Source organism: Carassius auratus, chromosome 32, assembly GCF_003368295.1.
Source record: "Carassius auratus strain Wakin chromosome 32, ASM336829v1, whole genome shotgun sequence".
Taxonomy (NCBI): domain Eukaryota; kingdom Metazoa; phylum Chordata; class Actinopteri; order Cypriniformes; family Cyprinidae; genus Carassius; species Carassius auratus.
In genome coordinates, this window is record NC_039274.1 from 14,117,693 (window position 1) to 14,132,125 (window position 14,433).

The 14,433-nt window shown below is 34.7% G+C and overlaps 1 protein-coding gene across 1 annotated transcript in view; it reads left to right on the plus strand.

The window, feature by feature from the left end:
- LOC113051661 (receptor-type tyrosine-protein phosphatase N2-like) overlaps positions 1 to 14,433 on the plus strand; it is a 171,054-nt gene that overhangs the window by 8,311 nt on the left and 148,310 nt on the right. Inside the window, exon 2 of the mRNA XM_026215585.1 lies at positions 4,712 to 4,762. Coding sequence (XP_026071370.1) covers positions 4,712 to 4,762 — 51 coding nt within the window. The remainder of the gene's footprint in view (positions 1 to 4,711; positions 4,763 to 14,433) is intronic.

Genomic DNA, 14,433 nt, shown 5'->3' on the forward strand with positions numbered 1-14,433 from the left:
CACAATTGATGTTAATTGGAAGAGTCTTAATCAAATGTCTCATATGCTTGCTGCACAGCTAAACTGAAACATGTAATTCCTCCAGTGAAATGGAGATCTTTTTATTTTATTTTTTTAGCAGAAAGGTAGAATTTAATGAATTTAATGAAAAAAAAAAACATATCAATACATTAACTCTGTTTCGCATTGTACCTAACAATGCCCTTCACTCGTGACTTATTCACAAAACATTTAATTTTGCATGGCCTCTCATACCTTAGGCCTAATTGAATTATTTTGTAACCATCCTTATGCCTTTTTTAAAATATATATTTTTTCCCCTCATATCTTCCTCTACTAAAATTGAAGTAAAGGAGTCATAGAGCTGCTACAAAACTGATTTCAATTAAGAATGAATTAAGATAAACAATATCCAAGACCATTTAGATGGAGTGGAATCAATGAAGACACATTTCTTACAGCCATAAGAAAGCACTGGAGGCCTGTTAAAAACACTGCAATGATTCTTTCTGCGGCATGTGGAGTAGTAAAGATGGGAATGCTAGAGGTTTGGTAAATTCATTGGCCGAATCATGAAGGATGGCAGGTCTGTTTCTGCGCTTGTTGATGGAATGAAACATCTAGATACTTTCCTGATCTATAAGAAAATTTTTAGCACATTTATAGCAATATGAGTTTATTAATTATACTGGTCATTAACATCAGTAGCTCCTTAGCTAATCCAAGGCATAGTATGGAATAAAAATCTTAAATTAAAACACAAAGAGTTACTTTGAAATGCTTTTGTATTAAAAATAAATCCATGTACTTCCAAAAGATCCATAATCTTTTTATGTGTAGTCACCATTCTCGACTTCTTAACATATGTGGGCATTAATAATCTCTGGAAGCATTTGTGACCCTGGACCACAAGCAGTCTTAATTCGCTGGGGTATGTTTGTAGCACTAACAAAAAAAACAAACAAAAAAAACATTGTATGGGTCAAAATTATCGATTTTTCTTTTATGCCAAAAATCATTAGGATATTAAGTAAAGATCATGTTCCATGAATATATTTTGTAAATGTCCTCCCATAAATATATACAAACTTTATTTAATTTATGATTAGTAATATGCATTGCTGAGAATGATTTGTACAATTTCAAAGGCGATTTCCCTCAGGATTTTGTTGTTGTTGTTGTTGTTGTTGTTGTGTTGTGGTCCAGGGTCACATTTGTTGGTATTTCATAAAGTGAGTTATACATTTTTTTAAATTTTATTTACAACATATGTACATATGTTCATAACGCTTTCGTAAATATAGCAGCCTACACAATGTTCTACATTTACAATATAGCTAATTAAGCTAACAGGTGGCACTGGTTATTTTTAACCTTACCAAAATCCATTTTCACATCACATGTAGTTGAATGGTAGAAGATGGTAGAATTAGTTTGGAGTGCAAGCATTTTTAGCATCAGGTTCATATAAACTGTTATTTAGCATAAAAGGCATTGGATATCCACAAAAGGCAGGAATTTAAGTGTTTATATATCTCCCCAGCTGAATTAAACTCTAATTCATGGAGTTCTGCAGGTTTGCTTTAATCACCATAGAATGGGGCTTCACACGCACTGCTGATGTTGTTCATCCTCACAGACTGAACCTCTGGGCAAATAAGGCACTGTGTGAGGTGGGAGGGTTGAAATGGATTCTTCATAAAGATGTCAGCCTGTAGGCTTCAGTCAAAGCGTCTTGCTGTGGGAGGGGGGAAGAGTCAGTTGTGCTCAGCACCTGTGGCTCGGAAGAAGAACAACATTTTCATCAGACATGAGCACAAAATCTCATCTGTCCTAGATTGTTGCTTGCTAAGAAAACTAAAGAATTAAATGTTTGTTTCACTTTTTCTTTCTGTGTAACACTGTACTGGTACAACTGGCACCTCTATTGAAATGTGTTTTATAAATGCTGTAAATCGAGAGCAACAGTTATGTCTGAAATCACGCTGTTGTAAGTCTACTTTTTAATGATAACTTGTTATCGTTTAAGGACAAACCAACTGTGCGCTATGCTCGATGGCACATAAAGTAATGGAGTATGGCTTTCTAATTATTCTTAAAATAACAATTTAACAGAGGAAATTCTGGTGAAAATCACATTAAACAAGATTCTGCAAAGGAAAAAAAAAACCTTTAATCAACATCTTTTATTCAATAGTTTTATATTTATCCATCATTTTTATTTTATCATGCTTCATGAGATTATAGCTCTTTCCCTTATTAAAGCTGCTCCATAAAGAAACTTTATAAACTTTATAAAGTGTTTATAAACTTTTTTGCTTCAAATAAAAGTTTGTTAATCACCATATAAATATTGTGCTAGGCCAATTGATTTGTAATGTTCTGGACATTTTTTTTTTTCCTTAGCAGAACATTTAATTATAATAACGTAATCTTAATGTCGGAGTTAATATTCTAATAATGTCCACAAAACAATTATCCCTTACATACTGTCTTCTCATTAGACAATATTGTCACTGACAATGACTAACAATCTCAAAACAAGAGTGTTGGTAATCTATCGCTGAAGTGTTCCTCTGTAGTGAGCTGTGCCATGGAAGCTTCTTGTCTCCCCTACAGTGAAAAAATAGACTTAAGATATTACTCTTTAATTGCGTTTCCTTTTAATCAACCTCAGGAGCCAACAAGCACAAGCCGGCCAGGGTGTGCAGACACTCTTTGGAGATAACAAATGGGTTTGTCGATCTGATTTAGGAGCTAGTAGCAGGCAGAACACGTTTATCCAGACAGACGTCGGTGTGAGGAGCGGGGGTAATTAATTAATATGTAATGCTGATGAGAATTCTGACAAGTTCTAATAAAAGAGGCTGAGTGGTTTGATAAGACTTGAGTGCCCAGGAGTAATTACAGAGCTTTAAACAGTGTGTAGAGCAGAGTTTAGTGTGGGACCGTCTTCATGTTTAATAGAGACAGAATCTTCACCATTGACAGGCCATTTATTACAGCCAGCTTTCTGATCCAGCATGCCAATATCAGCACTCCACTTCATGGCATATCTTTTAGCAAGATTTTTCTGAGTAGATATCAGGTGTTTTGCAGATTTTATTTTGCTCTAATTTGTTGATTCCTTCTGGCTCCTTTATGGATTATGACTGACAGCCGTGAGGGCATACAGACAGGGACAGAGAAAGACAGATAATAAAGCAAATGTGTGAGTTATAAAGTGATTTCAGAGGCTTGAGAAATGAGAGAAAATGAAACATTTCTCTACTGTGAACGATGTAATAAACGTATCTGGTAATGACAATGGAAAGGCAAAATGCAAGCTCTGATTCTTGCTCTATGTCTCTTCCTTTCGGGGACATTTGTCTTTCCCTTATGCTTTATCAAAGGACAGCTGCTAAAGAGTCCCTTGGCCATGCGCACGCTCTCTCACACACATACACACACATGTTGGCACGTGTACAAAGCTCTCTAATCTTTCCTCTTGTCACCTAAGAGCTCCCATTCAGTCCTGTCTCCATGGAGACAGCAAACTGTTTCGTGTTCTGGTCGGTTCAGCCTCAGCAGTCTGTGTGTTCACATCTTATCCTTCCTCATCTCTCTAGAGCTGATGTCCACAGTAATTACATGAACTTTTGTTATTTTCTTTATGTATTGACCATATCTGTTATCAGCAGGGAGACCTGTTTCTTTTATTCCTGTGTACTCCAGAAATGATTCAGAGGAAGATGGCGCTCAGTGATAAGTGTCTAGGTCAGTGGAATCACACTGAACCATGAGAGGCTGCCAATCACATCAATTCAGTAGATCACATGCTGCAGCATCACACCTCTCTTCCTCTCTTGTCATTTATCCATCTGTTAATATTCTATATATCACACACAGACAGTTTTGCTCTAATACTCTGTGCCTTCCCGTTCCTCACATTTGTCTACTGATCTTTATAATTTTTTATCTGAATATGAAAATAAATGACAGGTAGGTAAATGACAAGGAGTGATAATTTGAATGATCAAATTCAACAGCAATAGTGTTGATGTACAGTTCAACAGAAAAGGGAATTTTCAATCTACACTGGGATTTAGGTGGTGGGGTTTTTTCTGCACGTTACATCATTACGACAGTAGGTGGCGACAAGTAACTGTCAACTGAGTCAATGATTCATTCACTCAATGATTTATTCACTAATTTAATCATTTACCGACAGTGAATCATTTAGGAATAAAACGAGTGAGCCATTGAGTCATTTACTCAAGGGATTCGTTCAGCAATAGGGCTACTGATTCACTGACTGTGTTTTACCTAGAGGCACAGAAGGCAGAGCAAAATATAGGCTACTTGTGATATTGATCCTAAACTGTACGTTTCTCAAAACTAACTTGTTTACTGAATTTCTGTATATTGGAAAAACAATATCACACTCGCTATAGCTGTTGAATGCTATAAAAGTGATAGCCATCCAGTGTCGAACCAAAGAGTATTTATTATAAATAAGGATATTTCAAATCCTGTTTACTATTTAAATTAGAAATCCCACTAATTAGAAGTCTGTCTTACATGGCTAATTTTCTGCTTCCTCAAGTTGAATTCCAGACATTGATCAGAAGAAACTTGATGAGCTGTACAAACCGCTTTAATGAATTCCCTCACCCATATTTTAGTGGCTTTCCATTCCAGTGTTGATTTTTATTTTGTATTTCCCCCACAGGTTGTCTGTTTGAAGATGAGGTATGCGAGTCGTATGAAATCTGCATCAATGGTGAGTCGTTAAAAGATTATACATTTTGCGCTATCACCATTTAAAATAAATGCTTCTCTTCAAAACTGCAGAAAACTCAGAGATAAAGACTCTTCCAAGCTGGCACTCTACTTCCCACAGAGAGCTTTACAGAGTGCATCTATCTTACTTTTTATGGCTATAAATGATCTTGTGTTTGGATTTATTTTCTGGGGACATGTGTTTTTATGAGTCTGCACAACATATAACTGCTGCAAAAATGTAGGCTAGTTTGGCGTTGGAACTAAAAGATTTGTGAACTGTATGTTGAACATTTAATTTAAGTGAGAAATTAAATGTCAGGTTAACTTAAACGTTTATTTATTTATAGTATTTTTTTTGGGGGGGGGGGCAGTTTAATAAAAATGTATTTAGAAATTATGTTTTAAATATATTGTGAAAAGCAACCAGTAAGTTTCTAGCCTTACCTGTGCTGGTGTAATGTGAATGTATCTTTGGAAAGCAAGAAAAAACTTCTTATGAGGATTGGTTATGGTTGTCCTGATGATGTAATGAGGTCAGGCAGTAACTGCAGAATGATCACTGATGGACAGCTGGCTTTTGTGGGACTACCATCTAACATTTCTCAGAATGCAAAGCAATGACTGTGTGCACTTTAAGAGAGAAAGCAAGGAACTGAATGGGGATTTGTCTAGTAAAATGGCCTGTCAAGTCAAGTTCAGGCTGTATGTGAAAAGAAACAATCAAGGTTTCTGTCAGCATTTAAATTGTTCTTTAATTGTCTCTGGTTATACTCTGATCAAGTAACTGGTTTATTGTAAACATAAATCCCTTTACACCTAAACAAGAAGCTTTAATTTGTAATCACCTTTTTTTTATACTGTCCCAACTTCTTTATGGTAGCTCTTTATTATGTTCTTATAGTATTTATTTGTTTATTTCAGGTGTTGTAATTGTTATCCGCATTTGTAGATGCTAAAAGCTCTAAATTTGATGCTTTGATGTACACTATAGTTGTTGCAATAATAATACTTGAACAGTACCATAATCAAAGTATTGTCTTATTAACTCAATCTCTGTTGTCAGAAAGAAGAGAGTGAGAAAGTGCAGCTGGTATCCGTGTATCTATAATATGGAAAATGTGTATTGAAACAGTTTCAAATATTTCAGTAACTGTTTTTTTTTTTTACTACTAGTATGACATATTATATGTAACAGCCGAGTACATTGACCAAAATAGTTAATGATACCTGTAAACTTAGTGGCTTTTTTAAACAAAAGGTAAATGTATAAGTATTTCTTTCATTTGTTCAAAGCTGCGTTTGGAACCATGTGTATGATTCATGTGTATGATGATTTTCTCTTGAAGTGAAATACATTTCAAACCATTCACTTCAATTAAACAAATGCAGTGAAGAGTGAAAACCCAAGTACTTTGGGAGTGCTGTCAAACCTTAGGACTTATGAAGGAAATATCGCAAGGACTGTCAGGGGACTTTTATCTCCCCTGAGTTTCTGTCTCCATCCTTTGCTTAGTGTTGTTGCACAATCTGTTCACTTGAGAATGATTTGGAGTGACAAGATTTATTTTTGATGGATGGGCTGCTTATCCACTCTTTTTAACAGAGACAGAAAATAAATCTTTAGATTGAATGTGCTTGATCATGATGCTGGCTCACCTCAGATCACCTGGAGCAGAAGGAAGGCCAGTGGCTACAAACAGGCCCATAATCTGATAATGTGAGAGATTATGGACAGGTTGCATTTTCAACCTTTTTTTAAAATGTTAACTTTTAGTGTGTTAGCAAAAAACCTTTTCACCTTCATATGAGACCCCATCAGTCCCTCCACTACCTCTTCAGCACTTGTGAGGCTCGATTAGTGTGGGTATCACCCAGTTTACTGTCAGGTAATGTTGTGGCACTGCAGAGAATTGTCCTGTCTCAGTTCCTGTTCAATTTCTACACAATGGATGTACCAGTACAACACCTGCTCATGCACCTGCAGACATTCACAGGCTTCTCCATTGACAGTGCAGAGCATTCAGGAGACAGGAAGCTAGTGGTGGACCCAGTATTTTGGCATGAGTGAGAACAGCCTGCAGCTGAATAGAAAGAAGAAGAAGAAGAAGAAAACAGAAAGACATGAGTTGGTGGAAAAAACATGAAGCTCTAGAGGACTTTTAAGACAAGTCATCATTCAGAATGAGGTGAAACAGTATGGGAATTTAATTAATAATCTAGACAGGGCGTTAAACAGCCAGAGCGTTGAAATGTGGACTGATTCAGTGCTTTTTTCCTCCCTATAGTTTGTCAGTAAGCCCTTAAAGGGTTAGTTCACCCAAAAATGAAAACTTTCACCCTCATGTTGTTGCATCAAGCAGTAAATGATGAGTGTCAATTTACCATATTTAATGTGCTCTGTATAATGTATATGCAATGATCTGTTATATGTGACCCTGGACCACAAAACCAGTCTTTAGTCACTGGGGTATATTTGTAGCAATAGCCAAAAAAACATTATATGGGTCCAAAATTAAAAAAAAAAATTTATTATGCCAAAAATCATTAGGATGTTAAGTAAAGATCATGTTCTATTGAGATATTTTGTAAAATTCCTACCGTAAATATATAACAACTTAATTTTTAATTACTAAAATGCATTGCTAAGAATTCATTTGCACAACCTCAAAGGCAATTTTATGTATAGATATATGTATATATTTTTTGCACCCTCAGATTCCAGATTTTCAAATACTATCTCAGCCGGAATATCTTTATTTGTGTTTTGAAGGTAAATCACTTTGGAGTTGCAGAAGTTTTATTTATTGGGTATTTGTTAGCAAATAAATCACTTTGGAGTTGCAGAAGTTTTATTTATTGGGTATTTGTTAGCAAATAAATCACTTTGCAGTTGCAGAAGTTTTATTTATTGGGTATTTGTTAACAAATAATCTATGTCCAACTGTATGTTAGCTTTTGTTCTCTGAGTAATCAGTGCTTTTGCGCTTTTTTCTGCTCATTTCTTTACAAGTGTTTGTATAGACATTTGCAGAGACTGTTGCACCATCATCAACCACTTATGCTTGCCAGTCTATTATTGTGGTTTTAATCAGTTATATATTCGCCTTCCCCTAACTGTCTTGTGAAAATGAAACCAGCTCTGATTATTTTGATGTTATAAAAGTCAGATGGATTGTTCTCATCTTTAGTGGGTGGTTCTTGGCTAGACTTAGCTGTGAAGTGGACCAGACTTTACACCGGTAGTCAAAAGTCTGGCTCTGTGAGACTAGGAAGTGTTTAGGAGGACCAGGCAGTGTGAGTGGGTGTACTTTATTGTCACATTGTATTCTTCTACTGTATGCTTGAATTAAATCTGAGATAGAAGATTACACCAGTGTTGACTACTGTGGGTATGTTGATAGGAGTTTCTAAGTTACTCTGAGGATGTGCTTTTGATAAAGCACAACTGGATAAATATGTGATTATCAACAGTTTAATTCAGGTAAATCTGTGTTGCTGTCAGGGCAGTTAGTGCTTCTTTTTAGAAAAATGCTACAGGTCTAGTACTTTTAAAAGAGGGTTTGTGCACAAAAAAGAATATGTTCAAATGTATGAGCCAGCAACTGTTAGTAGTCTGTCAGGAGGTACAGGATAACCGTCATGAGCTACATACTTTAAATTCACGAATATACATTTGCCTGCAAATCACTCTTTTCTCATCAGTCATTGATGCGAATGTTACTGTATGTGAGTTGTGTGGCACTCCATTTATGAATGCATATTTTGTTTCATATTTTTAAGTATTATAATGTATTAAAAATGCATGTATTTTGCCAGATGTTGACGATAACACTAATGGCATTCATTACTAATAGATTTAGTCATATTTCTATTTTATGACAACGGTTATTTATGGCGTGTCAGTTCAGATCACCAATAATGCTGAAAAAGAGGCCAAAAATGAGCCTAAATACATTCTTTTGAGAGCATTTGAGTTTTGATTTATTTATTCTTGTTGAGCTGCCAGCTATTGATCCTCTGTGATCTGTCTTCTACTCTGAATGATAATTACACACTGAGATCATCCATAAAGTAAAGTAGGCTCTTTGAAAACATTTTAGTGTCAAGGGGAATCATATTAAGATGTTAATATATACAGTACAGTGTGGTACAACATAATAAGCATTTCCACCTATGCGTTTGAGTATATGCAGTATTTGAATATGCACTATGGCTTGCTCTGTTATGAAAAAGCTTTTCTCAAAGGAAGAAGTTGACAAGTGAAATTCTTCAAAGGAAGAATGCAGGAATCTTCTTAAACTAACGGGAAAAATCAAGGGACATTCATGGAGGTCATTATTTACTTATGCCATTAAAGCTAAGAGTTGAACAATATAAACCTGTCACTTTAAGGGTAAGTGAATGTTGGCTCGACTGTGGTTGCCTCGGATTTTTAGAAAGTGTACAAACTCACGGGAAAGCTGCCAATTAGTCCATCAGTTACTGTTATTACAATTACTGGTCAGTAAGACCACTTCCCAGAGACGACTGATCATTAAAATTAATAAAAAATAAATAGATATAAAACATCTATTAGAGTAACAAGCATACACAGGACACTCCGTATATTCAATATCAGAATGAAAGTCATTATCTGCTTAGACAATTTAACCTTTTCTAATATTTTTCCTCTGCCTTTTGCAGACTAGAAAAACATCTCTCTCTCTCTCTATCTCTCTCTCTCTCTCTCTCTATCTCTCTCTTTCTCTATGTGTATATATATATATATATATATATATATATATATATATATATATATATATATATATATATATATATATATATATATATAAAACTGTGGTGGTAATAATATGAGTGTTTGCATGTTGATGCAACATGTTCAGTTGCAAGAATGCAGAAACAATTTAAACAAAAAGGAAAAACCGCTTGAAAAATACAACCACATATTGTATTCTACACAGTGATGCTGGTGAAATAAATTTGAAATCATTATGGTGATATTATTCTGCCTGTGTGAAGAACAGAAATGTATTTCTAGTCAGCAAAAGCCAAAGGAGCTTTGGGTCCTATAGTTAAAAGGAACTGGTAGGTAATATGCTATATTTTGTTTCTTAAGTCTTAGATTTTACCTTTCAAATTGAATAACTCTGAAATACTGCTTCATAAACAACACCAGAACCACTGTATACACTCCTTATATGCAATATGCTCCTTCATAGCAGATTGCATTCCTGGTGGCTCTAAATGCATATGGATAAGATGGTCACTTTCACTGTTTAAAAAAGAGTGAATCTGTCATGGGACACACATTAAATTGTTGTTGTATCTTTATTTCAACCATTCGAATATTACATTGGTCAACTGATGTATCACCAATATTTTACCATTTTTCAATTATCATTTTTTCTGTTTAGGTTAAGGAGTAGTTCACTTCCAGAATTAAAATTCTGTCATCATTTACTCACCCTCCTTTTGTTCCAAATCTGTGTGAACACAAAAGAAAATATTTTGAAAAGTGTTGGTATCCGAACAGTTGATGGGCACCATTGACTTCCATTGTATTTTTTTTTTCCTACTGTGGAAATCAATGGTGCCCATCAACTGTCTAAAAATGATGAGCAAATCAATTATCCTTCTGGAAGTGAACTACTCCTTTAAGAGTCAGTAGTGGGACTTTAATTTTGACAGCATTGAAAACGCTAGCACTAGAGCTTCCATTCTTTGTTCGTTCTGTTTAAAATCATCAGATAGAACCTTAACAAAGGAAGCTGACTGTACAGTACTGTATGTGCAGACAGGAGAATTTCTGCTGTCACTTAACATCCACATGCAACAAACTTTAAATCTTTGATTTCGAACTATGCTGTTATGTCATAGCCACTGTGTACTCATGTAAAATTATCATAACCTGATCTTTTTTAGAGAAAATATGATTCCCAAGGGCAGAAACTTACCATTTTACTGAGTACGCTGCTGGATCTATTTACTTTATTTTCAGTCATTCAAAAAATAAATATTGGAACAGAATTGAAGAACCGAGAAGTTGCTATCTGAAGTTTAATATTTAATTTACCCATTCATTATTTGTAATTTTTTTGATAATCACTCTTAAAAGGAAAGGTTCCAAACGTGTTTTCACAGCATTGCCATAGAAAAACCATTGTTGGTTCTTCAAAGAGCTTTTCAGTGAACAATTCTAAAATGAACCCATTTTCTTAATGTGAGAAGAACATTTAATCATCTGCAGAACCTTTTCCCACTATAAAGAACCTTTTGTGCATTGGAAAGGTTCCATGGATGCTAAATGTTCTTCATAGAACTAATAAATAACCTTTATTTTTGAGAGTGTTGATTCATTTTCAAATGATTTATTTCAAATTTACTAAATATTATCTAAAATAAGAATAAATCTCAATCAGTTGACCATAATAATATTGCATTGGTAGGTAATGTCGAAGTAACCATTACACTGCTGTATGGGCTTAACTTTCAATGAGAACTGCAAATGAACTAATTGTCTCAATGAACAAAGGCCTGAGTATATCCAGATAATCTACTAAATTTGTGGTTCTTAATGCTGCAAAAATGGACTCCTCTTCTGTGGCACTGGCTGTTCTTTATCTTCATTAGTATCACTCTGCGGTCCACTCTGCATGGTGAAATCGATTTTCTGCGGCCATCCGTGGGTCTGTCTGAGACTCATTACATTAATGGTTTTAACATCTTTGAATAGCTGACTGGGTCTCTGAATAAATTTGAAGCTCTCTGTTGTTCATTCTAGCTGTTGTCTCACATATAACCACAGCCTCCTGTTCTGTCATTATCTGCCCATCTCATGACTTATATACCAAGGTCTCGATTGACCAGCAGACAAGGAATTTTTTTAGGAAAAATAGCGAAAATCAGAATTACTATCGATTTGGTCGCAACATCGTGTTTCACTTGTTTCATTGATTAACATAATTGCCTCGTATTGTCAATGTGAGACGTGCCTCACTGCCTCATTCCCAAGAGCACTGTTTGCATCCTCACGACCTGCTCTCTTATTGAAAGAAACCTTGAGTTATTGTTATTTGTGAATCTTTGGCTATATTAGAACAATTCTTTTAAGATCCTCGCCATCTCTGACAGCAGCTCGGTTAAATGTGGTCTTTAATGTGATGGGTTAGGAATCATAACTTGAGAGGAGGAGAGGAGACATTTCAATTGTTTTATAGTTTACTCCATTAAAGATTTCTGAGTATAGCAGTTCCAGTGACCTCAACTGTGCTATAAAATTGTCCTGTCTCTTCCTAGAAGTGTTTCATAATCTGTTTACTCATGGGGAAACACAAGAGATGAGAAAAGAAAACCACTTAGCAAGTCTGGCATCCACAATTTGCTTGTAATGCCAGTTCCTCAAAAAGAGATATGAGACACAAGTTTAATGTCTCATTTTTCTCCCTTCTGACTTTGTCAGAGTAGATTTACTTAACTGTGCAGAAGTGTTACATTTTTTTAGTTACTGTGCATTTTCTTTTTTTCCCTAATGTTTGTTTCAGTTCAGTAGTTTCAGCAAATGATTTGAAATGTGGTCTGCTTTCTTATTACACTCCTAATGCTCTCAGCAGGGGCTGATTAAGTGATTTGGGGGCCCTATAACATTTCTCACATTTACAAACTTGAGGTTGCTTTCACTGTTGTGATGCTCACTGCTGCACGACTGTGTCCCATAGATGTGTCCAGTCTTTGAGATTTTTCATGTACAAGTTATAAATAAAGAATTTCTTTAATGTTGTAGATCCCTTGTTCACATTTAAACAGGTTATAATAGAGTCGACTAGACACTAGGTGGTGCTTTGGGGTAATTTTCAATATGCAGTTGTCAACACAAGGTAAGGCTGTCTAATAGCCTACTAAAATAATACTTAAAATACACATTTATTTTTTTATTTATTTTAATTACACATTTAAATTAAACTGAAGGAAATTATACATTTAACACACTTTAACAAGAATTATTTCAACCAAACATCATAAACAACTGTGTCTGTGTGGGAAGTGGGTCCTTCGTAAAAAAACAAACGAGCGCCATTTAAACAAATTTAAATTGGCCCCTTATAATATGCACTGTTGCTAAGCATTAAATTATAGCTTCAGATGCATGATATTTGTAGGGCCCTATGAAAATCGTTTTTTTTTTTTTCTGTTTAGTTTTTTCCGGATTAAAATTTTTTTCTGGGTGATTATATAGAATTTTATGTCTAAATTTATGTCTAATTAATTAAAATCATGAAACTTGTTTAATTTAACAGCAATTTAGGCCTATTAAAGGTTTAACGAAAATGACATTTTTAGGCCCAAATTCTGATTTCCATTTCAATCTTTCTGTACTCTATTTTAATGGCTGAATAAAAAACAACTCTAATTAATTGAATTCATAAAAACTACATAATTTCTTCAGTTTTATTTACTTATTTTGTAGAAATTCTGTGTTGTGTATTCACATTTTTATGATGAAGGCAAAAATATGAATCTATTTTTCATTTCAATGAAAATAAAACAAACCTTTTAATTTTTGTACATTCAAAGTGCTACACAACAAAAGTTTCCTGTGTAACGAGCAATCTCATGGAATTGGTCAAATATTGAATTAATAAATCAAATACAATTCCGTTCACTTTAATCAAACCATTATATGGACTAGTCTAGTGTATGTGAATATTAAATGGCAAAAATACTATTTAGCTACCACAAGTGTTGAGCATGCTTCAATAGCAAACAAAACATGCGTCCACATTTTCTACATTGCGGAAATCATAGCGACCCTACTTTTGCTAAGAAGCACGTTCAACATGGACGTACAGACGGTTGTGCTGGTAATGAACACCACAGCCACCACTTGTTCGTCTGCACTGAATGCGCATCCTGCAAATAAAAAAATTAAAAAAAAATTTAGGGGGGCCGTTCACTTTTGGGGGCCCAACGTGGTTGCTTACCTTTGCCTAAGTCTGCCTCTGGCTCTCAGTGGTGTCTTTTGCTTAAAATAGTGTTTTATTTGGCTGTGTATTGATTTGAGATCCATCAGTTAGAAAGCCAATAAATGTCTACTGGCTTCTTCTCTTAGTAAGAATTGTGTTTTACTGAACAATGCTTAGATTGTAATTAAAATAATCGATTTTGAATGATGCAGTCTTCAGTGGATCTGTATTTACACATGAAACAATAAAACAGCTCAAACGTTCAAAATTTGAGCAATCATCCCTAATAACAGATTTTGGCAGTATCTACACTAGTATTGACTGTGGATATGTTACATATAACAGTCTTTTGCCAATAGAAGGACTGTTCTGGGACTCCTGAGTGTATCAGTCGCCCGTTTTGCTTGTTAAGTCTCCTCCTTGTGGTAGATCACAAGAATTACAACACATTAACGTTTTGACACTATAACGTTTTTTTTTTTCACATAATATAAGATCAGTACAATAAAGGTAACAGAGTGCTGACCAATAATTGTGAAGTATTTATTTTAGTATTTTTATTTAATGTTTGTTTGGTTATGGCATAGTTCTTTCAATGTGACTGACTACTGTTAGAAGTTTAAGTTTTATGTTAATTTTAAATTTCAAACTTGAATTTAATTTTAAATTTAAATTTGAAATATTTATTGTCATTTTCAGTAACATACTA